At 44.5% G+C, this 24,707-nt stretch overlaps 4 protein-coding genes, 1 long non-coding RNA gene and 1 pseudogene across 6 annotated transcripts, besides 6 other annotated features; 4 read left to right on the forward strand and 2 right to left on the reverse strand.

Annotated features, from left to right (window-relative positions):
• The first annotated feature begins 805 nt into the window (after window positions 1–805).
• On the forward strand, window positions 806–4,738 carry SLC22A (SLC22A family member). The gene is made up of 5 exons (NM_141113.3): window positions 806–1,279; window positions 1,369–1,606; window positions 3,241–3,344; window positions 3,405–4,356; window positions 4,422–4,738. Exons 1-5 carry the CDS (start codon window positions 1,065–1,067, stop codon window positions 4,617–4,619), a joined length of 1,707 nt encoding a protein of 568 aa, NP_649370.1. The 5' UTR covers window positions 806–1,064; the 3' UTR covers window positions 4,620–4,738.
• Window positions 2,003–2,134: a mobile genetic element.
• Window positions 2,204–2,241: a mobile genetic element.
• PolH (DNA polymerase eta) lies at window positions 4,736–7,914 on the reverse strand. The gene is made up of 3 exons (NM_141114.3): window positions 7,440–7,914; window positions 6,889–7,385; window positions 4,736–6,830 (listed from the first exon to the last, which is right to left on the reverse strand). The coding sequence occupies exons 1-3, from the start codon at window positions 7,869–7,871 to the stop codon at window positions 5,102–5,104; spliced, it is 2,658 nt and encodes an 885-aa protein (NP_649371.2). The 5' UTR covers window positions 7,872–7,914; the 3' UTR covers window positions 4,736–5,101.
• Window positions 7,915–8,322: 408 nt separating this feature from the next.
• On the forward strand, window positions 8,323–15,968 carry CG14562 (uncharacterized protein). 2 transcript variants are annotated; one of them, NM_001275270.1, is made up of 7 exons: window positions 8,323–8,556; window positions 9,839–10,160; window positions 10,219–12,220; window positions 12,895–13,299; window positions 13,350–14,805; window positions 14,951–15,044; window positions 15,104–15,968. In NM_001275270.1, the coding sequence occupies exons 2-7, from the start codon at window positions 9,848–9,850 to the stop codon at window positions 15,442–15,444; spliced, it is 4,611 nt and encodes a 1,536-aa protein (NP_001262199.1). In that variant the 5' UTR covers window positions 8,323–8,556; window positions 9,839–9,847; the 3' UTR covers window positions 15,445–15,968. The 2 variants fall into 2 exon arrangements, with proteins under 2 accessions (NP_001262199.1, NP_649372.1); NM_141115.2 differs by having other exon boundaries at window positions 15,104–15,554.
• Window positions 12,358–12,479: a mobile genetic element.
• On the forward strand, window positions 15,927–17,652 carry CR7448 (annotated as a pseudogene).
• On the reverse strand, window positions 16,203–17,650 carry lncRNA:CR45803 (long non-coding RNA:CR45803). The gene has a single exon (NR_133300.1). It is a non-coding gene; the product is annotated as a long non-coding RNA:CR45803 (long non-coding RNA).
• Window positions 17,653–18,649: 997 nt separating the features above from the next.
• Window positions 18,650–19,309: a mobile genetic element.
• Window positions 19,310–20,624: 1,315 nt separating this feature from the next.
• Window positions 20,625–20,998: a mobile genetic element.
• A 213-nt stretch (window positions 20,999–21,211) lies between these two features.
• On the forward strand, window positions 21,212–24,143 carry CG7458 (uncharacterized protein). The gene is made up of 6 exons (NM_141117.2): window positions 21,212–21,651; window positions 21,715–21,961; window positions 22,482–22,585; window positions 22,649–23,418; window positions 23,478–23,659; window positions 23,721–24,143. Exons 1-6 carry the CDS (start codon window positions 21,404–21,406, stop codon window positions 23,886–23,888), a joined length of 1,719 nt encoding a protein of 572 aa, NP_649374.1. The 5' UTR covers window positions 21,212–21,403; the 3' UTR covers window positions 23,889–24,143.
• A 408-nt stretch (window positions 24,144–24,551) lies between these two features.
• Window positions 24,552–24,707: part of a mobile genetic element that runs on past the window's edge.

The raw sequence follows: 24,707 nt of genomic DNA on the forward strand, positions 1-24,707 counted from the left end.
GCTACCATCGCAAATTGTTTTAAATAGGATAAAAACCGGGAGAGTATAAAGCTTTGGAATTGTTTGAATACCTCTTAGTAGGGTACAAAATGGTTATCGCTGCATTAAAATAAAATTATTTAGCCCTGGTCATGAACATGAGTGAAGTAGACATAGAATAAATATGCCTTAAAACATATATATTTTTAAACAGATTTCTATATATGTTCTGATCAAGTGCGTTCCCCAAATGGGTTGGCTGCTGGCCAAATCGGAAAATGAAATGATATATAAATTATGGAAGTATCACGTTTGCGGAACGTGACTTCTAAAAGTGCTTAAAATAGTTGAAAATGTTCAACATTGAGGATCCATGTAATGGTACAGGAACTGATGTTAATTACAAAATTAACTTAGTAAATTAACTTGATGTTAATAAAGGAGATGTATGTATACAGCGGAAATTTTCCATTCTCTTGGCTAGATCTGCCTAGTTGATTTTCCATGGCGCTACTAATTCAGTTAGCTTACTATTAAGAATGCTTCAGTTACGTGACGAAGCAGTCCGCACGCGTAAGTTACTCATCCATCAGGACGATATGCTACGAAATACTATTTAATTTTCTCATGCTGTTCAGACCAAGACATCTGTCTCTTGGACTTTGGCTACTATCACCCTACTCCCGCGATCCACCTTAACCACAGCCAATCCCGGACCGACACACCGCGACATAATCTCCAGACGAGCCTACCCAAACTAGGAACCCCATGAAACCGGCAATCTTATCAAGGCGCCCATACCCATCAACAGTTGGTCGGTATGCGATCTGTCCCATTTGCCGACGGACTGCGATCGCGACCGCTCGTTGATTGCTCGCATAGCGGAACCGGAGATCTCAGCAGGCCAGTCGCACTCCGAGACGCGGTTCGGTGCCCTACACATCGCAAAGTGCTCGGCGCGAGGGTAAAAATAAATATATATACGTATTTTCTGTGAATGGAAATAACGCAGCGCTAGTGCATAAATAAAGCGAAAACGTGTGCTTTAATTGTGCCCCCGTATTAACAAAGGCAGGGATTGGGAAATGGCAGCCAGCGAAGCGCCACCCGCAGACCCGGCGGTGGAGGTGGCGCCACCAGCGAAGGACTCGGAAGACGTCACTCTGGACGCCATCCTGAAGCACCTGGGGCAGTTCGGACGCTTCCAGCTGATCATATTCCTCCTAATCTGCCTGCCGATGATGTTCCACGCCATGTTCTCGGTCACATACGTGTTTACCGCTGCCACAGTGACGCACAGGTTAAGTTAATGGCCATTTAATGGTATGAATGGGTCCTTGGTGCCTGAATTGTGCGACTCGAAATGACGGAGCTCCTCTTCACCAACAGATGTAGCGTGGAAGAGTGCGATTTGCCTGGAAGCAACTACTACGAGCCACACACCAATTGGAGTATCCCCAAGAACGGCAAGGATCTGGACTCCTGTAATCGGTACACCAACTCGGAGCTGCCCCAGTGGAACCATTCTGTGGACATTTGCTCGGCCGACCACTTCACAAAAAACAAGGAGGCCTGCGCCCACAACGAGTTCGTTTTTCGCGACGATGAAGTTACCATTTCCAATGACGTGAGTGTCAAAGCTCCCCAGGGGGGTGCTATTATCGGGGGCTACGAAAACTGCATGCTAGACGTTGGACTTTGTCAATAAGTCATCCGATTAACCCCGCTACACACTCGTAAAAGAGTTTCATCGCAACAAACCCACTCTTATCTTTGAACTATCAGATTGAAATCCCAAAAATATCATTGATTGTGCTATAACTCCGTGTGCTATAAAAAACGTGCTTGTTTATAAAACGTGGGCTCACATACTAGATTCCTCATTCTTCCAAAATGTTAGCACATTATGCCGTTACGCGTTTTGAGTCTTTTTTAATTAGCTTTTTAATAATCTATGTAGCTTATACTCTACACCTAACGGGTATACTAGACTTGCAGAAGGAAGTAATTCCGACCCTGTGCGTCCGTCTGTCCGTATGAACGTCAAAATTACGGAAACTATAAAAGTTAGAAATGTTAAGCGAGCATCGCAATTTTGTTTCAAAAGAATGCCCGTTCTAACGCCCACAAATCGCACAAAACTGTCCACACTTTTATATATTTTATTAGTTTTCTTGTTAACCTTTATCAATATTTAAAAAAATTTTACGATTGAATAGAAGGGGTCAGACCAAAGACACTAGAATTATTCCAATGTCGTTGGTCTGACAGTGCAGGAGGAACTCAATTATAGCGTTATCTCTTTATTTATGTAGTTATTTTTGTGGCAGGTTTAATTGAAGCGAACAAGTCTAGGATTACTAAACCTGTCCATTCACACGGGTTCAATGACTAAATTAAGCGGTAAATACTTCACTGATAATAGACATTGAGTAGTTGACAATCGTAATCAAATAGTGGGCACTCAGCCGGGGCCTGAAATGGATTGAGAAAGTGAAGAGTGGAATGCAGTAAATGGTCGTAAAACTTAACGTATTTATAATGCGATATTTAGTAGTGAGTATAACGCATACGCCCAGTATGCCAGCTGAATCAACAGAAAGACCAGTGTGAAGGTCCAAAGGTAAACAGAATTCATAGTATTTAGCCAGCAATTTAGGCATAATCGAGGAATTTTACCACCCATAGGGTAAACAAATTTAGTTTTCGCGGTCACATCTGTTACCCTAGTCTTTGGACAGTTTATTATGTGCCCTATGATAATGTCGGAATCTGTAGCCTAAGCTTTCTTGCTAAAACATTCTTTATCAGACAATTGGACACGTAGATGGGAGAACAGTGACTGGCAGATAAGTGCCACAGATGCCAGGCTTGGGGCACAGCAATTGCAACATGAAAACACAAATTGAGATTAAGATGTTCCTAGTCAAATTGGGTTACAATTTAGGTAAATATTCAGTGGGACTGATAACTTTGACTGAATCCAATTTCCATTAATTTTTCACAAGGTTGATCTATGCTCGGCATAAATCAGTTACGGTAAGAGCATTCAAAGAACTAGGAAAAAAAGGAATTTTGTACAGTATTTCAGAACATAATTTTGAGCTCAGACCTCCAACTTCGAAATACCTCTCGTAGCTTAATAAATATTTCGTGTACGCCATTGCTAAGAACGTGAATTTTCAAAATGAGCGAATTCAACTATTCTCAATTCAAAGTACGTGTGAGCGACAAAAGATTTGAAATACAGTTCCATTGCAGTTTGGCATTTTCTGCGATGATGAATGGAAGCTATCTATGGTGGGAACCATAAACAACTTGGGACAATTCTTCGGCATTCCCATCGGGGGCTTTGTGGCGGATCGGTAAGGGTACACCACACCTTAACCTTATGCTCCTTGATCATCACACATCATTTTAAACAGATATGGACGGAGTTTCTCAATCGCTCTCGGCGGAATATTGGGAGCCGTGCTTGGCGTAATTCGCTCCTTCTCGCCCAGCTACGGTTGGTTCCTTGTGTTCGAGTTCCTGGACAACATGACCAGCAGTACGTTGTACTCCACCTGTTTCGTGATCGGGATCGAGCTAGTGGGACCCAAGCGACGCGTGCTGGCGTGCAGTGTGATTACGGTCTTTTACGCGGTGGGTGAGGTGCTGCTCGCGATGTCCGCCAAGGCGTTCCACGATTGGCGGATCCTACTGCGCATCACGTACGGGCCCTCGCTGATCTTGCTGGCCTACTTTTGGATCCTGCCGGAGAGTGTGCGCTGGCTGCTTAGTCAGGGCAAGGAGGAGCGGGCCAAGAATATCCTTCGGCGAGCCGCCCATGTGAACAAGCGCGAGCTGCCGGAGAGCGTGCTGGACAAGCTTGTGCTGGCCAATCGGGACAAGTTGCAGCAGTCGTCGGAAAGCCGTTTCCCCATACGAGAGGCTTTCAAGAACTTCAAGTGGCGCATTGCTAACTGCTCCCTCTGCTGGATTGTCCACGTGCTGGTCTACTACGGATTGAGCCTTAATGTTGTGCTGTTGGATGGAGACAAGTACAATAACTTCGCTTACATCGCCCTGGTTGAGATTCCAGGCTTCTTCATGCCCCTGCTCATCATGGACCGTTTCGGCCGGCGGTACTCCCTCTGCGGGCTGATGCTAGCCAGCGGTCTTTGCTGCATCGGAACGATATTCACCGGCGCGGATCAGCCAGTGCTTCAATTGGTGCTATTTCTTGTTGGCAAACTGACCATCACTGCCAGCTTCCAGGTGCTCTATTTCTTCGCCTCAGAGATCTATCCCACGAATCTGAGAAACAGTCTGCTTAGCTTCTGCTCCATGATGGGCAGGTTTGGTTCCATGCTGGCCCCGCAGACGCCTCTTCTGGTGGGTGCTCAAAGCTACAAGGATCTCCTGTTATATCTAAGTGCTTCCTTTCCCTTTCTCCACAGGCCAAGTATTATGCCAATGCTCCTGCCATGCTCTTCGCCGGCGCCGCCATCGTGAGCGGCCTGCTCACGCTGTTCTTTCCAGAGACCACCAACGTAGTTTTACCTACAACAGTGCAGGAAGCGGACGCCATAGGCGTCAAGAAGCAATCGAAGAGCAAGGATCTTGATCTAGTCGTCACGGCCACTCAAGCGCAGTAGTTCTAACGTAATCTTATTTTAAGGCAGCCTGCAAATACAAAGACAAATACATTTCTCTTCAAATGTGTTATAACGCTAAGAACAAACCATACTATACATATAAAATATTTAGCATTGACAGAGCGTTGTGTTTTATTAATTAACGGATGGATGGTAATGGTAATGATCAACATTAATACTTAAGCCTAAAATTGGAAAAATAAAACAAAAAAAATTAAATCTAAGAGTTTCATTACTCGATTTGAAAAAAAAAATAATAAACAGCAGTAAAAAAAAGAAATAAACAATCCTAATCAATTTGCTGTCCAGAGCCAGATTGAGATTTTAATAACTAGGATATGTGCTAGCAAAAAATTATTATTGTTTTTTAATTTGGAATTGAATGTGAAAATGTTTTAATCTTAAAGTGAAGTAAATTTGTCTGTGGTCCATTCGTAGGTACTTATACAGGTTCAAATACTTGGAGCGGTGTAAGGGTTTCTCTAATTGCTTTGGCTGAAAAACTGGGCAATTGTCTTTGTTCCGCTTGAAGATGCAGAAATGGTTGAGTTCAGTTTCTTCTGAGATTGTTTCTTTGGCTGAACTGGAGATATTTTTTCTTTATTCAGAGCTGCGGTTCGAGTTCGCAGATCCTGCTGGTTTAGTTCACGTTGAAGGTTTCTGGCTACGTGGTAGTCTAAGTGTTCCGGCATGTCTACACACTTGATGAAAGCCTTACACTCGGGGCACTGATTCATCTGTGGATCACTGGGCGCTTGCTCCTGAGTTGGTTTGGCGCGGAAGAACTTGGTTATGCTGTTACTCGGTGGTGCCGTACTGTAGGAACTGCTACCAGAACCAGCCGTCTTCTTGCTCTTTTTGGGTGGCGTCGGCTTAAGAGATATCTTCTGTCGGCTCTGCGTCCTCTCTTCCCGCTCGGTGCTTCTTAGCGTTCGGCTTAGTTCCTGGGCGAAGTGATGGTCTCTATGTGTTTGTAGGGACTTAACTTCGTCGGGAATGTTTGCTCCGCACTGATCGCATTTGATAGTAGGCAAGATATCGGTGCGAAGGTTGGGTACTGCAAACTCTACGTAACACTCCTTGTAATTACTTACAGAACTTTCGATCTCATCGAACTTTCTTTTTGATGTTGAAGGCTTCAATTCGTCTTCAGTAAGCGTGGGAGGCACAATACCAGTTTCAACGTATAAGTCATTCCCTGTTGAATCATTCAAGGTGTTTGGATCCTGTTCTTGTCCGGCATCGGATGACTGTCCTTCAGGCTTAGACATGTGGGTATCACTAGTTAACTCCGTCTCCTCTTCAGTGTCTTCTTCAAAATCTTTCGAATTGTCAGCCTCAATGGCGTCCAATTCCTCGGCCAGCTCCTGCACATCTAAGGAGTCCTCCCTCGATGTAACCGACCCTTGCTGTCCTGTCTTTTTTTGTTGTTTTAGGTACTGTGAAAAAAAGCTTTCCTTGAACTCCGCTGGTGTTGATGTGAGAACAGTTCCTTCAGTCCTTACGGCCGCATGAAGCTTATGTTTGTATTCCTCTACGAAATTCTTGTTTGGAGCACCTGCTGCAGCAGCCAAGGGATTCGCAGAAATGCCGTCTGCTTTCGCATCCTCTTTTTTAGCTCCTTGCAAATAGTTTGCAAAGAAGCTCTTCATCTTAAATTCGTCCGTTTGCTTCTGCTTTTTCTCCATTTCAACTTTAGGCAGTTGCCCTGGCTCATCTCCACTTACCCTTCGTTTCTTGGCAGCCTGGTTAGCAAACATCTCCTGCAGCTTGTTTTGCCCACTAGAGACGGTTTCGAACTTGCCAACACTAATGCCAAGGAACTTGATAGCATTGTTTAAAGCAGACTCGCTACCAGGACGCAGAAACGTTTTAGTGTTTGCCTTGATTAGGTCTAGAGAAAGCCTTACGATGGACTCCTGGTCGTAATCTCTGAGAGCAGTCGAGCGGGAGCTGGCCACCTCCTCGCCGTCAATGTCCTGCACATATTGCACCACCATATGTTTGGCCCTGCGATTGTTCTCGATGAAGTCCTTCTCAAGGCGGTCGTTGATCTCGGAGGAAAGCTCACCAAGCCAATGTTGAAGGGTTTTCAACCCCGTAATGTTATTTCGACCCGGAAACTTTTTACAGCAGCCAATGCTTTTCGAATAGAAGCGGGGAGTCACGGCTTCCAGGTCTATGCCGCGAGAGATGTTAAATAGCCAGGTTCTGGAATAAGAGGAAATAAGTTACTTTGAACGTGGTCTACTCCTCTTAAGGGACCCACCCATTCTTCTCGTCAAACTTGCGCTGCAGATCTACCTCCGAAAACTTGACCACCTGGCCCATGAACTTTATGCCTAATGTCTCACACACCACCTCACCGAATTTGCCACCCAGCCCCTTGATCTTGCCAACAGGCAAGGAGTCGAAGAGGCTGGCGGTCTCCGTCAACGGCAAAATAGTCTGCTTGTTGGGCTTGTTCATTCCAGCTGCCAACTTGGCCAGGATCTTATTGTGCGCTATGCCAGCCGAGCACTCGTAGCCTGTCTCTTTTTTTACAGCCGCGCGGACTTCACCTGCCACAGAGGCTCCAATAAGAAGCCGAATGTCGCTTTGTCGGACGGCGGGAAGGTCGTTTTGGTCGTAGGACATCTGGTAGCGTTCGTCGTCCATGTAGGGATTGGCGAAGCGATTTGTTATCTTGTTGACGTAGTCGCCAATGCTGGGATAGCCCACAGCAAAGGTGTTCACCAGTTCCTGCGGTTGCAATGCAAAGGCTCCCTGCAACGAGGAAAATAATAATAAAACGCTTTAAAATTATGTGCCAGAGCTTACACTCTGCATCTGCTGCATGCGATGGTTAACGGTCTCCGTTATGTCCAAGTACGCCTCATCCACGGAAGCGCGCTCCAGGAGCTGCGTAAATCGCTGCAGCACGTTGGCCACCTCCTTGCCGGCATCGCGGTACTTGCTAGTATCGGCCTTCTCCCGGATATTCGGCACCTGGCAGAGCACGATCTCCGGACACAGGTCCTTCGCCTCGTCGCCGCGCATGTGGCGAGTGACTCCCTTGGCACGAGCGGCGTAGTTCACTGCTATGATGCCGCCACCTCGCCAGGGATTGTACTGGACGACGGCCAGCGGGCGGTTGCGGTATTCCGGATGCTGCTTCTCCTCCACCTGGCAAAAGAAGCAGTCCATGTCCACCAGCAGGACCACGCGGTCGTACTTGTTCTGCATGCTGACATGGCTGCGTGCGCTGGACATGATTTCATTTCGTATTATTGCGCGAATTTCACTGCGCGCCAGGAGTGTGGCCGTGGCGGGGACTTCTTAAAATACCGATGCATTTTTGAATACTGAATACATTAAAGTGTTTCCCATATTTAAATCTGATAAAAGAATTCGGAATAATAATAATAAAAATATGCTCTTTAACACATATCAAAGCAGTTGTGTTATATCTTCGATATAAATCATTTCTTAGTTAGATATTCCTTAAAGTAAAAGTAAAGAATTTTGTTGAAAACATATTTTCGATAGTAGTGGAGCTTTATACTTTTAAAGACTCTCTTATTACTAAGCTATTTAGAAATTCAAAATTAGAGAGTATTAAATAACGTACCCTTGTATCGATGCTTTGTAGTCTAGCGTAGTTTGAAAAATACTTATCTCTACCCAATCCGTACTTCGCATTAGAGCAAAACCTGGTCACACTATATTGGATATTTTATAGTTTGTCGTTTCTCACTCGGAAATAATATAAACAAACGCGAGTAAATATTATGTGCAGTCCGGGGAGTCCTGGGAGTTATATTTACGTGGCATAACTACCACCTAATAATAAGTAACATATATTGTCGGAACATCTACGCCGAAGAAGAATGCATTTCAGAAATCCTTAAACCCTGTCTTCTGTTTTTCTGTATGGAATAATAAAACGAGTTTAAACGTAAGACATTGCCAAAGAGTAAATTATTTGCCAAGTTTCCAGCGGCACCTTCTAACAAAATGCTTAGATATTGATTTTTCCATATAAGCCGCTGCCAAAATGCAACTGAAAACGCACACACATCTCTTAGTGACCCCATTCCCCGCCGTAACACACATTTGCATGTTCTGGCTTCTCCATTTCCCAAGTTCATTTGGGTTAACGCACGGATTACGCGGGAATTATTGATTTGACCGAGCGACCAGAAATAAATCTCAATCCTTGTCTATTTCCGGCTATGCCACTTCCGTGTCCGCCTCCTGGCCGGCTGTTTTGATTGATGCGCCGAGTGGTATGTCCAGCGAATGTCCAATGGCTTAATTGGGCTAACTCACGTATAGCTACTCGGAATCGGGGTTGGGATACCGGGCCCACTTTAATCGCCTCATAGAATGCCGGTGGTGGTGGGCGGCGGAAATCAGGAAGGGCGTGTTTTTGTATACTATCGTGACCTAATTTCCTGTCTGTTTACTCTATGGTCAAAGCGTACAATACAACAACGCAGGACTTCCACCTGAAGTAAAGGTGCAGCACTGACCTATTGGAATACTTGATGCCGCACGACGTTGGGACGGGTTCTTGTTTTACCAAATGTACCACTCTCTCTTTTAAAAAAGGTGTTCAAAAGTTCGATTGCATATCTATGATTCTGAAAGACGGATGGTGAATGAAAAAGGTGTACTGCGAGTGATATTTTTGGATTTTCAATTTAAAATGTATTTATCACAGTTTTATTTGCTTCCCTACTTTTTGTGACTCCAGATAGTATACATACATATATCGTAGATTAACAAAATTTTTACCGATTAAAGATTTAATTTTGATCGCGACTTTATCTACAATCCCGAAATATTCTGCGGCTAACTCTTATTAAATTTAAGTGCTTCACTTTTTAACTGCCCTATCCTAGCCTAGCTTGCCCATATGCGCTAGCCTTAGGCCTCATCGGCACATCCACTCTTCCGATCCCTAACCCCAGTATAAGCGCACAATTATGCTAATGGTTCACATGCCCAAATAAGAACCACTTGAGCCCCGCTAAGCGGTCCGCCAATCCACTGTCACTCGGACTTCTCCCTTTCTCTGTCCCACGCTCAGTCAGAGAACTCCCTGCTCTAGTGGCTGATTCACGGTGAGGCCATCAGTCTGTGTACGTCCGGCGATGAAGTCACTCCACTAAGCTGAGGGCTTAGTTTGTAATTCTAGAGTGCCGTAAAAAAAGAATTCATCGTCTTTTTTGTAGAGAGCCACCATGGTGAAGATCCTGCAGGCCTACAACTTTGCCAGGCAGCAGACGTATGCCCTCAACGGTGACATCCTGGCGGCCAGCCTTATCGGGAACAACCGCATAGCCATCAGCAGTGCTGAACAGTTCATCGAGATCTACGACATAGGTGCCAAGCAGGCTCAATCTGAGGACCACACAAGAACGGCACCAGAGGACGTTGGACAATCCAATGAGACGGCAGGAGAATCCACCACCACCGCTGGTGATGAGAGGACGCCGAGCAGGAGCACGCTGGCCACGGTGGGAGAAGTGGTGCAACTTATTTACTGTGAAGCTGGTGAGTATATATTATGTATATGTATCTGAAAACGCTACTAAAGATGAATCTTCCTCAGGCAAATACCTACTTACTCTTGAAAAGGAACAGGCGGGCAGTCCGGTGCACTCCTCCTCCACCATTAGCTGCACATCAAGCAGCAACAGCAATACAGTCTGCTCTGAGGACGACACGAAGATGTTCGTACGCATCTACGCCAACTTCTGGAAGTTCCCGGACAGCCGGCTAAACGAGCTGCCCATTACCATTCGAATAGCTTCGATGACCACGCCCAAGACACCGTTGGTGGAGAGCATCGATGTGATTGAGCTGCCGTTGCGCAGTCCGCCGGAGCTGGTGCAATGCTGCCAGACATCCGGAAACATCATTGTGAGCAGTCGTGACAGGATTTACCTCTACGAATACACCCAGTGCGTTCATGAGAACACGCAGCCTAGGTTCGCTTTCATCGACTTTCTGCCCTTTAAGTTCTTCGTGCAACTAAACTTCGTCCCTGTGCGTCTGTGTCTAGCCGAGAACGTAATCGCCTGTCTCAGCAATCGCTACTGCGTGGCCTTTAAGGTTGTGGATGCACTTACTAGCAGAGCCAGTGGAGGGCAGGATGTAAGCTGTCTGGATAACGACTACGTTGGCGGAGACGAGCCGCTTTCGGAATCCCTAAGCTTGGGCAGTAAGGCCAGTGCCAGCGGCGCAGGTGGGGGCGTGGTCAGTTCCAGTCACAGCCAGCAGAGCTGCGACAGCGATTCCCTACAATCGACGAGCAGTGCAAAACCACAGGTTGTCATGAATGGTGCCTTGCCTGGACGGTCACCGTTAGACTTTAACGTGGCCAAGCTGGTGAACAATGCGTACGGCAGGGAATTTGAGCCGGAACTGCGATCTCAGTGGGACGAGACTACGGACTACGGAGCAGGAAAGGGTCAGGATGACAACCTAGATATCACCATCAGCCCTCAACGTGCCTCAGACATTAAAATCAAGCTCGTGAACGAGGCCAAGGCAATGAATGTGAGGGGCATATCCGGGAGCAGTCATCTGGATGATGCGTCGGTGCAATATGATGTGCGCAAGCTGTTGCAGATCTGCATGAAGACCTCGGAGAATCAACCGCGCGTTCTGGACATCTTTCGTTGCATGGACCTCAAGGCCATTTACCAAAGGAACAGCCAGGAAGTAGACCAGGAGGACGATGAGTATGACATGGGCAACCAACAGGTGCCCAGTGCTGTGACCACGTTTAAGCACGTAAACCGCCGGACGCTTAAGTCTTCTCAGCACCAGAGGTGCATAGGACACGCCCTCCTCGTGGCCAGCAGTGTGGACGGCTTTCTGTACCAGTTCTCTGCGCAAGGAAAGTGGTACAGTGAGAACGAAAAGCCAGTGGCCAGCTACAGCTTCACGGCACCTGTTATCCAGGTCCATATCAACGACTATGTCGTGTATGCAGTGACCTCCGAGTCCGTCGAAACGCACACCTCACGAATTGGTCACAAGCTCTTTCACAATCGCTTCGAGTACCCTTCTATTGGCGGTTTGTTCCCAGAGGAGTCCGCTCCGGATGTGAGTTCCCCCATCGCCGTCGTGGGTCTGGCAGCGTTTATGCATGTTCAGTTCGTTTGCGTTAACCGAGAGCAGCTAGTGCTTATTACGAATGCAGCTCTAGAGCAGCACAAGCGGCGGAGCATGAGCGAAGTGCCTGGCACTCAAGTCGTAGCTGTCAAGAGAAACATTGCTGCACGCCTATTGGCCGAAGCGAAGGCGAAACACAATAGTCTGCTAAGGAGCAGCAGTGCAGTCCAATCCTCGACGGTGGCCAACGAGTGGACGCTGTACAACCTAGAGGTACCTCGGGTGGAGTGCGTCATAGAGGATCTTGAGGGGATTGCGGAATCCTATCGCAGTGCCAGCAGCTCTAACTTTTTTGATCTCATGGAGGAGGCGCATGTCATGTTGCGAATAAGTCTCACACTGCAAGGTGAGCGCTTGGGAGCGGAGCGAGAGCAGCTGCTTCGAAAAATGTTCATGGCAAACTGCAGAAAACTAGCGGATTTCTCAATACGGTACGAAAACTTAAACTTCTTAAAAATATTGTTGATCAGCATCAGCACGCAACCTTATCACCTGGTTTTAACTGCACTTGGACTTGCCGAACATAGCTTTCTTAGGCTTAATACATCTTACTCGTAGAGCAAAACGCTTACTAGATTCGTAGAAAAGTATGTAACAGGTGGTATGTAAAACGTTTCAGACCGGATAATGTATGTATATTCTTGATTAGGATTACTAGCCGAGTCGATCTGAGCATGTCCGTCTGTCTGTCTAGAAACCGTCCCAAACTGTCACGCCCACACTTATTAAAAAAGATTTTTTTATTATAAAAATATTGATTTCAGTCAGAAGTTTGCAACGCAGTAAAGGAGAAATTTGCAACCATATAAGGAATGTATGTATATTCTTTATTAGTATCAGAGTCGATACATCCATGTCCGTCTCTTCATATGTTTCAAAACTGTTTTAATTATTTCTAAAATTTTATTTTGTTCCCATTATTATTGATACACCGAAAACACCTGGCTTGGATTTAAATTCTTTCGACTTTTATATATTGTAAATGAAATTTAAGATTATAAATGAACTGCCTGTTCTGACTGTAACCTTTGATTATTAGAAATAAGAGCTTTGTCTGTTTATAATATTGTATATTTATATTGTTTATCCTCCAACTTTCGAACAGTTCAAGCAAAAAGGAAGTATATCTCCAGGCTACAGGGTTCTACAGAATGTGTCAGTTTCATCTTGTAGATATTTTCAATAACTACGTACAGAATTTTATGGACACCGAAGAAAGCGTGATCCCACTTGAGCTATCGGGTCTGATCTACACAGTTAAGCTGTTTCTGCTTTGCCTGGGAACTGATCGTTTGAAGTCGGCATTTTTGAACCAGACAGTTCTTCCGTATTTTACACCAGCTAGGGTGATACAGCAAGGTTACAAGCAGGTTCCGATTTCGCTGGAGTTCCTTAACATGTTCATCAAACATGCACCCTTGGAAATCGCGCAGATAATGCTAGTCTCACCTGTTGTAGCGGACTCAATAAGCGGGGAGTTGATAAACTACCTGAAATACTTGGACAAACTGTAAGTAGACTTATTTCTGTAAAAATGTGTTAAATATGTTTACCATTTAGCTCTCCCGATGAAAATCTTCTGCTGGCCGTGACTGCGTGCCGTATGTCCAACTATTTGCTGGCTCAGGAGGTAGTTTCAAAGTCCACGAGACGCAACCTAGCCACAGCTTTAATACGGCACAAAAACGTTCTGTTCGACGACAGTACTGTGATCTATCAGCGACGCAATCAACAGCAAGCTGACTCCCAGGCATTAAGTTTGCGAGCTAGAAAAAGTCGACGGATGGCGGCAAAGAGCAAACCAGCTCCAGTCGGAACGCCAGCTCCGAGTACCATAGTATCCTTCTCAGACTTCTGTGAGACGATTCTGTTGGCCAACGAGCAGCCAGCACTGCTCGAAGCTATCAGTGATGCCTTCATCCATGCGCTTTGCATCGAGCACAGCATGACGCTGGACGTGATTCTGCAGCTCTTTCTTAACTACATCGCCTCGCACATTGGACAGAAGGGATACCAGACCTCTCAGAAGGTGTTCGTAAACATTCTGCAGGTGTACTTTTATGATCTCTACGATGTTAGCTCGTCTTTGCAACCCCAAGAGATTCGCTCGCAAACACCGCCACAACTGGATGACGATTACGACGAGGAGTGCAGCAGTTCGCGGGCTCCCTCGCTGCACAGCGAGGCGGATGCCCAGTCATTATCCAGCTCTTGCGCCAGTTCAGCGCACGAAGATCGATCGGCAAGCCTGTCAATCAGTGGCAGGCAGCAGAGAATCGTCTACGACCAGCTGCAGGAACAACAGTCCTCGCCTTTTCAGAAGCGCAATTCAAATGCCTCGCTCTCACAGCCTCAGGCTAATGATGATGTGACTGCAACTAATCTCAAGGGTCTCAAGATCCTGTTTCGAATGTACATGGGACGGCTAAAGGCTCTAAGTGATCTAATCACAGATCTGCAATCAGCCGACGTTGAGCAACAAACAAGCCGCGAGGAATTTATAAACCTGCGAATGGAATGCATTTCGTACATGGTGGGAATGGCACCTAACTACAGCCCAAAACCGATTATAAGGAATCCAAACGATCCGTTGGCCGGCAAGCTTATTTATGTGCCCTTTATTCCGGACTATAAGCTACCTGACGGAGAGGAGTATGATCGCCACATCAAGGGCTACATTCGCCCAATTCCCTGCTTGTTGGAGCGACCGCAGTATCTTAACCGCCTTCCGCCTTTTGAGCGTAGCGATTTTAGCTATCCGAACAAGGACGACGGAGAGTTTGAGGTGCGCTTCCTTAGCTGGCATAACGAGTTGCTTACCCTCAGCCTTAAGATACAGAGTCTGTTAGCTTCTACTAAGGTGGATCGTGAAATCGTCTCGGAGTTTCTCGCCTTCATACAGAAGACGCCCAATTTAATCGGCATTGACAGTTTTCTGGTGATCGTGTTGCCCAAGAACTTGGCCATAAACTACCTGCTTAGTTTCTGTCCCGCCTTTTTGTGGCAGTATGGAAAGGTAAGGCTTACATTCTAAAACTTTTTGTATTCTTTTATTCATATAATGAAACTGTTTATAACGTGCATTGAAAAATAGCGAATAGAGTATATATGTAGAGTGCCGTTTCGATATCAAAGACTTTTAAATATTTCTTTACTTGCAGTCTTGCGGGTTTACGCCAAAGCATTGGGAGAGCCTCTTGCGGAAAATACTAAGCAAGCAGGAGGCGCTGCCCAATTGGAAGGCACACATTACGGGTTTGTAGCTTCTACTATATTAAAATACTTACGTAATTCAATGGTTAACACTTTCGCAGAGATTTTAAACAATCTGGTGGCTGAGCTGAGCTTTGAGGAACTGTTGCAATGCTTTCCCAGCGAAGCGATTCAAAATCGCAACACCGCACAATATTTCGCCACGGAATTTGCCGAGACATGTATCTTGTATGAAAACGAGGAGCTTGTCTTTAAGAATCCTGATCTAAAGGAGGGTCACAGGGATCACATGCCGATGGATAACATAGACGAGGACAATGTGTTTGAGTTAACACTACGCAAGGCGGTGGCCAAGCAGCGGAGTATTGCCCTGCGGTCCATGATCGAGTCCACAGGAACTCAGCTGTTCGACGCAACTAGTAATCCCATGTATAACCTGTAGGCGATCTACATTCCTCGTTAAAATAGTTTAAACCAAAATTATCATATTGAAAATTGATAAGATTGATATTAACGTAGCAAAGAAAGCTTTTCCACTTTTACCACAGACCGATCGAAATGTACTTTGTAATTTTAGGTTACACCCAAACAGGGCGTTAATTATTGACAATTATGTGTGACACAAAACACAACATTCGAATACTCTAGCCTTCGGTGATTTATGAAACTGAGCTGACGAGGAAAACTCCCAAGCTGTAGGTTGTAAAATTAACTAGCTCGTCGCGCACTTATGCTTTAGTTGCCATATATGTATAACCAGATGTGCGACCGATACTTCAATTTAATTCATTTATACCTGCATTTGTAACTGTACTAAATCTTCAACCAACCGAGTTTCCTTTAAACTTTGCTTTAAAACCTAAGCAGTATTTGTAACCTAGTTATACGTTGGTTTCATCTACCCTTTTATTTGCCCACTTCCAGCACACTTTTATGACAAAAACAACAAAATCTAGTGATATTTTTACTTCTTTCATTGAATCTGAACAATAAAGCATAAATACATTATAATGGCCCTACTATTTCCCGATGAGCTGAAAATTTATTCACCTGACAGCATTAAAATACGGTTGCATTGAAGCCGCTAATAGTCACTACTTATTCTGGCAATTAAATTCTGGCTTCTGTGGCCGTCCTAAGGTAATTTAACGTGCGAAAACTTGCGGACAGATTTCTCCGCCGTGAATAGCTTAGCCAATTAAGGGAGCTAGACATCGCGCGAGTGCCATTCTAAGCAGGATTGGCTGCAATTGGCGATATCGACAGCAGCATGTTAAAGCTGGACCAATCGAAGTTGGTTTCGGGGGAGCCTAAATCCGGATCGGGTGACATAGACATACCGAAGACGTCAGAGGAGAACCAGCTGGACGCGATCATCGTTGAGATTGGCCAGTTCGGACATTTTCAAGTCTTCAACTACTTGCTGCTTTGCCTGCCCATCATCTGCAACGCCTTTTACTCCATTTCCTACGTCTTCACCGCCAGCGATGTGCCCCACAGGTGGGTCAGTGAAATGGTTATGGTGCTGTACTTTTACGCCGGAAATTCTTCATAGGTGCAACATCACAATGTGCGATGGGTTAGACTCCAGGTATGAAGAACCATTCCTAAATTTCACCACTCCACAACGTCACGGCAACTGGGCTCAATGTGAGCAGTACGCCGTGCGATCCAACCTCGTGGGTCAACCTTCGTGCAATGTCAGCAGCTTTGATGTTGGTCAGAGGGTCCCCTGCGATGCTGGCTATAAGATGACGGACGGCGAAAAGACAATAGCAGCTGAGGTATGATACAAGGTGTCTTCCAGCAACGCCGATCTAATTTATATTACCACAGTTTAACATTTTCTGCTTTGACCAGTGGAAGCTGTCAATGGTGGGAACCGTCAACAACATTGGACAGTTTGTGGGTTATCTAGCCAATCCGTGAGAATAAAGCATTTTAAGTTTCCGTCAGATCTTTCCTGTTCTGCTTCATGTGGTTCACGCACACCCTGATCGCCCTCGGTCTGAGCCTGCATTCTGCCCAGTTGAGTGGGAGCAAGTTCGAAAACTTTAGCGTGACTGGTCTTATGCAGCTGCCTGGTATCCTGATGGCCACCACACTCATGAACTGGATAGGACGGCGACGGTCGCTCAGCTCCTGTCAGTTCACTTGTGCAGTCCTCCTCCTTGCAGTGGCTGCCACGGATGAAGGTAAGCATGGGACCTAATTCGTGGTTAACTGAGACTAAAATGTTGTTTGCTGGATTAGTGTACCCTGTGACCTCTTCAATCCTATACTTCCTTGCTTTATGATCCTGTACTTCTTCACCTCCGAGATCTTTCCCACCAACTGCAGGAACAGCATGCTCTCCTCCTGCTCAAGTATGGGTCGCTTTGGCTCCATGCTGTCCCCCCAGACCACTCTACTAGTAATTAAACCTTAGCTTAAAAGTTAATAGCCGACAAGTTACAATGGATTCCCCGTACAGATCCCCTACTACAAATTTGCGCCTCACCTACTATTCGCCCTATTCGGCTTCACCTGCTCGGGATTGGTTTTGTTCTTCCCGGAGACAACCAACAAGGTGCTGCCCACCACGCTGGCTGAATCTTGCCCCCTGGACAAGAGTATACCAAGAATAAAAGTGTTAAAAAGTTCTAACTAATACACACTATCGCGTCGCCCACTTTGGATTTTGTAGTTTTTCTCGGCTAAAATACTTGCAATACTTGGTTTGGGCAAACAAAATTCATGTTTTTGGAACCAAAAATATGTTCAGGCTAATAAGTTATTCGACAGTGGCGAAGATTACGTTAAAACAAAAACAATCAAATAAAAGATTCATCTTTTATGTGACATGCATAATGGTGTGCAGGACCGAAAGCTGCACATTTAAAACTGTAAATTTTGTATGGAAGCAATAGAACAAAGCTAAATGCCTTTTAAGTGCATGGGAATACATGAAAATACAATGTAAAAATGAGTTACGGCAGAGACCACAGAAGTAAAACAACGCAGCGCAAAAATGAAATGGTTTAATTGGATGTAATGAATGTAAGTTGGTTACTAGGTCTCTCAGCAAAAACCTTGATTTTGATTATAAAATAAAGCAAGCGGAATAGAATAACGTAGTAGATTTACACCTAGATTTCATATAGTAAATAAAGACAATTCACTTGTAACCCTGAACAAGAATTAAGTTAGTTTTAATCCGAAATTCAAATACGTTGCAGTAATTAAACATTTGCAAAAACCTATGAATACCGAAGAACACTTTATTTTAAATTTGTTTGCCAGCTGTTCCTATGTCAGATTTCCAACATGGTCGTACAATTGCCAAGAAATTAAAATGAAAATCTTAATAAAGAGAAATTATATTGATTTAAAACATTTTAATTTATTTTCACTACACTCTACAAAATAAACACTTTTTTAATAGGAAAATATGCGGGAATATATTAAAAGATAGAATGAAATACTTGCTACTAATAAATTAATTTATGGGGGGTAAACATACTTTTCTCTAATATCAAGGCTTCACAAACACAAAAATTCACATCTAGCTGTCTTTAAGATCGAGCGAGCTCATTTGCTATGCTCTTTGACTTCTTTATATATTCCTATTCAGGTCTTTTTTTCACCCATCTCATTACATTTTTTTTATAAAAGTTAAAAGTTTCTAAAGTTACTTTTCAATTTTAATATTGTATAAAATTTCATAGTCGTCTTCCTCTTCACAATCAGCAGAGTCTGAAGAATCGTTATCAGGTTCAAATTCGCAACCTAAAATTTGAATGACTTCTGGGGGAAGAGGTAGTCGCTTATGTTTACGAACGCGCCCTCCTTAAATAAATTAATTATTTTATTCCTCGATTCTGCTGCCTCTTCTCCAAAATAGCCGACTGAAAGAACTGTTTGCTCCAAGATATCTTTGAAGTGAACCAATATTTTGTGGACTGTCGTTGTCATGGGAAGCCATGGATATTTGTCCAGTTGTATGACAAAGTTGCTCATATTTTCCAAGGTTTATAGGTAATTGACTTGACGGACACATTAATATTGTCCTCATATTTAAAATGAGCTGGATGTCAACGCCTGTTATTTCGGAAAATGCCTTATAGTTATTAAATGCACGACGCGCCGTATTGCCAACATTAGAACTACCGAATCCGCCTTGTTTTGGTTGATCAACCTTAAGCGATAGTTTTTCCCAAAACATTCGCTGGATGAATTTTTTTTCGCTTTAACACCATATTTTTATCAATGTCATCGACGATTCTCCACTTTTTATTACAGTTTTGTACCCCATATTTAGTACAAACTCCAAAAAGCCAACTCAAAGCCTTCATGGCCAACAGATGGCGCCACCGGTTACAATCGATTTACGTTCTACTAGAATGAGTCAACTTGTTCTAATTAATATTTTTACATATATCAAACACATTTGTATACATATTAATCGATGATGGTTGGTTATCTAAATTTGTTATTGTAACGGGGCTTACGGTGAAAGGGCTTTACAAAATCAACAATTGCTCAGTTTGGGTATTTATCTAATTCCGTTTGGAATCGGGGCTTATCAGATGGATGACCAGTCTTTCCGCGAGATATTTACGATTTATGGCTGCCAGAGGGGTTGTGTCGTACATCTATCAAGCAATTACAACGCGCCAATAATTCACGAGCTACCACTTACTGTGGCTTCGTCGAAACTTATCATTGATTTATCAATCTGGTCGACAATCGGCGGATCGAACGAATAGACTGTCATTCGGGCTCTGGTATTGGGCATAAAGTTTCTGCCCCTCCACTTAATCACCACACGAGCGGGTGTGTCAAGTGTAAGGTGAATTCAACCAGACACCCAAAGTCAATGACATGGAGCAAATGGCGTAAGATAACGTGCAAGGTCGGCCAACTTGTTGACCCAGTGGAGCGAACAGCTGTTGGCTACAACCCACCACCCAGAACCAGACACCATGTCTCGTCGTCTGAGAGATAAGCTATAGCTGCGTACCATTTATATCTATTGATATCTGCATTCAGAACTTAAAGTGTTTGGATTGTGTTAATTCTCGGCTTTTGGAACCACAACGGTTCTCAATATCTTCTTGTAATGTCAGAGGCGAGTTGGCATTCCGCAAAGTAGTGATTTGCGTCCTAAACTATACACCCTGCGAACCGGGTACCCCTTTGAAAACGTAGGCCAACATAGCCTTTATCGCAAACTCGCTGTGTAGATTCGAAGCGTCTGGGAAAACACAAAACTTGTTGGACCTCTGTAGCGAGGTGACTATAAATGAAAATAAGTCCCAGCTAACAGCTCTACCATAATGAGAGTGCAAAGGTTCCAAAACCGAGCGTTGCGCCTGGTATGCGAGAAATGAGGACATCGCTAACGACCTCAGCATCCCCACAGTTAGGGAGCAAATCAATCGAAATTCCGAAATTCAAGTCGCTACAACGATTGGTTTCAGGGCCACACCAAACACGCGAGTGCTTCACCAGTAGCCTAAACATTCATCTAATCTAAATTATTAATCAAAATTTTAATTTTATCATTCTGTTATTTTCGTAGCTACTATAAGTTTCTTTGTTTTAAAACCATTCAATTAGTTGCATAATATAAAATAAAACAAGAGAGAATGCTATAGCGAGTTCCCCGACTATCAGATACCCGTTACTCAGCTAGACTGAATACGAACGCGAAATTTAATCATTTTTCTGGGACATCGATAGATATTGGGGAATAAACTGAGAATAAATTTAAAAAAATTTTTCAAAGTGTGGGCGTTGCAGTCTTGTGCGGTTTATGGGCGTTAGAGTGGGAGTGGCAACATGGGCTCACAAGTCTAGATCGACTCGGCTATTGATCCTGATCAAGCTTCCTTCTGCCTGTTACATACTATTCAATGAATCTAGTATACCCTTTTAATCTAGGAGTAACGGGTAAAAATATATTATCTTAACGCTTCCTTCTACCTGTTACATACTTTTCAACGAGTCTAGTATACCCTTTCAGTCTACGAGTAACGGGTATAAAAAGTCGAAGCTCTTCCATTTCTTTCGCATATATGTAGTTTCGGATTGGGGCCTGATAAGACCCCGATAAGAGGGCAGTATGGAGAAGAGCGAACGGATTAAAAATAGAACGCGAGAGCGCGCCGCAATCGGAAGAGAATCAAAGACTAGAATCAAAACACAGCACTGTTGATGTGGTTAAATCATTCGTTGAGTGGCACTGCTCCCAGCGAGACGCTCCAGAGCGTCTATAAATACGCCACAGAGCTAACGAGGCGGAAAGATCGCGCGCCGCGAGTTATAAAACAGCGATTAGAAGGAGAAGTGCGTCCACCACGTGGCTGGAGGTCAATTGATTGTACGGATATACATACATACATTTTATCACACACATTATGACCAGCCAGAAGGAGGGAAATGGATACAGGCGGAGCGATTCCAAGACTACTGGACATGCGGACGCGGAGGCGGCGACGCAGACGGCTGGTGGGGATGAGGACAACTCTCTGGATGCGATTCTAGTCCGAATCGGGCAGTTCGGGCGCTATCAGATCATCAACTATGTGCTGCTATGCGTTCCCATGCTCTTCAACGCCTTCTTCTCCATCTCCTATGTTTTCACGGCGAGCACCGTTGTGCACAGGTAGGCAAAAAGTTCATCAAACAAAATGGCTGGTCAAGATCTCAGACTTCCCATTGGTCCCAGGTGCACTGTTCCGCAGTGCGATAGTCCCAGCAGCGTCTATGAGGAGGACTGGCTGGGCTTCACCATCCCCAAGAAGAACTCCGCCTGGGATGACTGTCATCGATACGCCGCCAACATATCAGACGCTATCTCGGGATACACCGATCCATCTGGACAATACTGCCTCAAAGAGTACTTCACTATTACGTCGGAGACCTGTGGACGCGACTTCAAGTTCAGGGACGAGGAAAAGACCATATCAACGGAGGTGGGTAGACAAAGATAAGGGCGTAGGTGAGTTGATAGACTCTATTGATGGAAGTTCCGTGGGAAATTTTTAATTCGATAGCAAGTTGGAGTGAGTTATCTTCAGGAGGATGTTATTAAAGCAGTGTCAATCATTAAAACGATTATTGCCAATAACTTGCTAGGTAAAAAACTCGATCGTGTACATTGCAGGTACACATGTTAAAATTTTCATTAACTATATTACTTTATACCCAATAAAACACGTATTATAAATGTACGTGATAGCATTTGCGGTTTAAGAACTAAAAGTATTAAAAATGCATCGATTCAAATATTTGTAATGATTTGTTTCAAGTATCACTTTTCTTATATTTAATTCAAATATTATGTACACAACTAATCGCGTATCCTGGCTGGTCCGTATTTGATATAAATACATATATATTTTTTGCTTTTACATGAATTTAATATATAGAATCAATCAAATGTGGAAATCTTTTAACTAGTAAAGTAACAATATTAACATATCATCTCCTAAGTTTGGAATATACTGTGAGGACGAGTGGAAGCTTTCCATGGTGGGCACTATAAACAATGTGGGCCAATTCGTGGGCATACCCCTAGGAGGATACTTTGCGGATCGGTAAGTCCCTGTCCCTGTTTGGTAAGAGTATTAGCAGTCTAACAGCATCTTCATCTACCCCAGATACGGACGACGTACCATGCTAGCTGTAGCCGGATCCGTGAGTGCTCTAATGGGCGTGATCCGTTCGCTGTCGAGCAACTACTCCATGTTCCTGGTGTTCGAGTTCCTGGACATGGCCGTGGGTAGCACCCTCTTCCCCACCGCCTTTCTGTTGGCAATCGAGCTGGTTGGCCCGAAGAGGCGAGTGGCTGCGGCCACAATCATCACTATCTTTTACGCGCTGGGCGAGGCCTTCCTCGGATTCCTGGCTTCCCAAGTGCAGCACTGGCGCTGGCTGCTCCGGGTGCTGTACGCTCCCGCTGTGCTGCAGATTCTTTTTTTGTGGATCTTGCCGGAGAGCGTCCGTTGGCTGCTGAGTCAGGGTGCCGAGGAGAAGGCGTCCAATGTGCTGCGACGGGCAGCGCGGATCAACCAGCGCCCGCTGCCGGAGGAGCAGTTGAACGATCTCTTGACCAGCAATCGACAGAAGCTCAGCCAGGCCAACGAGAGCCAGTATCCAATAATGCGAGCCGTAGTATTCTTCTCGCTGCGGATAGCAAACTGTTGCCTTTGCTGGTTCACGCACACGCTGATCGCCCTGGGTCTTAGCCTGAACTCGGTTAACCTGGGTGGAAACAAGTACACCAACTTCATGCTGAACGGTTTTATCCAGATCCCTGGTCTGCTGCTCCCCCTAGTCATCATGGACCGCGTTGGCAGAAGGCATTCCCTCTGCGCCTCAATGCTGCTCTGTGCCATTTGCATGGGCGCCTCTGCCGCAGTGCCAGCAGGTGAAGGAACATGATCTTTCAGCTAATAGTTCTCTAGAATGTGACTGATTTCCCCTTAGATAACTACGCGGGCTCTCTGGCCCTGTTCCTAATTGGAAAGCTGGCCATCACCTGCAGTTTCCAGATCTTATATTTCTTCACCTCTGAGATCTTTCCCACAAACGTGCGAAACACCCTGTTGTCGCTCTGTTCCATGGTGGGACGGATAGGATCCATGCTGGCCCCACAAACCCCTCTACTGGTTAGAACGGAATTACCTATGCGGGCTCGACCAGCTAATTCTCTGCCCTTATCTCTTCCAGGCCAAGTATTACATTTACGCCCCGCAGATCCTGTTCGCTACCTTCGCCCTGATCAGTGGCTTCCTGACCCTGGCCTTTCCCGAGACGGCGGACAAGGTGCTTCCAACGACCATTGAGGAGGCACGCGATTTGAATCAGGCCAAGCGGCGGAGTGAGAGGTCGCCGTAATATCCGTGATATTTTTTAGCAGCATTTAGCACACTTTTTAAAGTCTTAGAAGCCACGTTTTAGTTTTGTTAGTTTGTTTGTTTGTTTTATTATGTGCGTACTATTTATTCCAAAACAATATCTGTAGTCTCCTCCTTCCACAAGTTGTACTTATCTATGTATGTAGGTTTAAATTTATTGCGCATGCATAAGTATATCTGTCGATCAATGCCATTATTTATTAACGAGTAAGTAATAAAATTTAATTCAACTCGGATCGGAAGCGAATAGATTTCAAACGGGTAAAAAGTAAGGAAAATAACTTTTTTTAAATCACATGTAAGCGATACGTAGACATCTACATCCAGTGTGGCGCCCTCTTACGGGAAGTGGTGGTACTATTTCTACTTGTCGATTAGTATCGAGTACACAACTGTTGATGTCGGGGATGGCAACTCAAACATATGCGATTGCCCAAAAGTACGTCATTTTGAAATAGCGTTTTAGCAATTTAAAATTTTAGGTTTATATATGATTGCCGTTTTTTGTATTCTTTAAATGATGTTATTTATCAAGGAAATAATTTCGTAATGTTGGTTAGACCTAAAGATGTCTCGGTAACTAAAAATGTCAGAAAATGTATTTATTTTGTTCAAATCAGACGGTATATTGGGACGGTATTACTTATTATACCCGTTATGTATGTAAGGAAGGTAGAAGGAATCGTTTCCGACTATATAAATTATATATATTCTTGATCAGAGATCAAAGGACGAGTCCATTCAGCCATGTTCGTCTGTCCGTATGAACGTTAAGATTTAAGGACCTATAACAGGTGGT

Source organism: Drosophila melanogaster, chromosome 3L, assembly GCF_000001215.4.
Source record: "Drosophila melanogaster chromosome 3L".
Taxonomy (NCBI): Eukaryota; Metazoa; Arthropoda; class Insecta; order Diptera; family Drosophilidae; genus Drosophila; species Drosophila melanogaster.

Bases quoted from the DNA above. Each gene is read 5' to 3' on its own strand.
- CG7458 (NM_141117.2), top strand. From the start codon at position 21,404: ATGACCAGCCAGAAGGAGGGAAATGGATACAGGCGGAGCGATTCCAAG. The intron at 23,419-23,477 runs GTGAAGGAACAT...ATTTCCCCTTAG, and splicing joins CTCTGCCGCAGTGCCAGCAG to ATAACTACGCGGGCTCTCTG. The intron at 23,660-23,720 runs GTTAGAACGGAA...TATCTCTTCCAG, and splicing joins CCCCACAAACCCCTCTACTG to GCCAAGTATTACATTTACGC.
- SLC22A (NM_141113.3), top strand. From the start codon at position 1,065: ATGGCAGCCAGCGAAGCGCCACCCGCAGACCCGGCGGTGGAGGTGGCG. The intron at 1,280-1,368 runs GTTAAGTTAATG...CTTCACCAACAG, and splicing joins GCTGCCACAGTGACGCACAG to ATGTAGCGTGGAAGAGTGCG. The intron at 4,357-4,421 runs GTGGGTGCTCAA...CTTTCTCCACAG, and splicing joins CCCCGCAGACGCCTCTTCTG to GCCAAGTATTATGCCAATGC.
- PolH (NM_141114.3), bottom strand. From the start codon at position 7,871: ATGTCCAGCGCACGCAGCCATGTCAGCATGCAGAACAAGTACGACCGC. The intron at 7,386-7,439 runs GTAAGCTCTGGC...TCCTCGTTGCAG, and splicing joins GCATGCAGCAGATGCAGAGT to GGAGCCTTTGCATTGCAACC. The intron at 6,831-6,888 runs GTGGGTCCCTTA...CTCTTATTCCAG, and splicing joins AAGTTTGACGAGAAGAATGG to AACCTGGCTATTTAACATCT.
- CG14562 (NM_001275270.1), top strand. From the start codon at position 9,848: ATGGTGAAGATCCTGCAGGCCTACAACTTTGCCAGGCAGCAGACGTAT. The intron at 12,221-12,894 runs GTACGAAAACTT...ACTTTCGAACAG, and splicing joins CTAGCGGATTTCTCAATACG to TTCAAGCAAAAAGGAAGTAT. The intron at 15,045-15,103 runs GTTTGTAGCTTC...ACACTTTCGCAG, and splicing joins TTGGAAGGCACACATTACGG to AGATTTTAAACAATCTGGTG.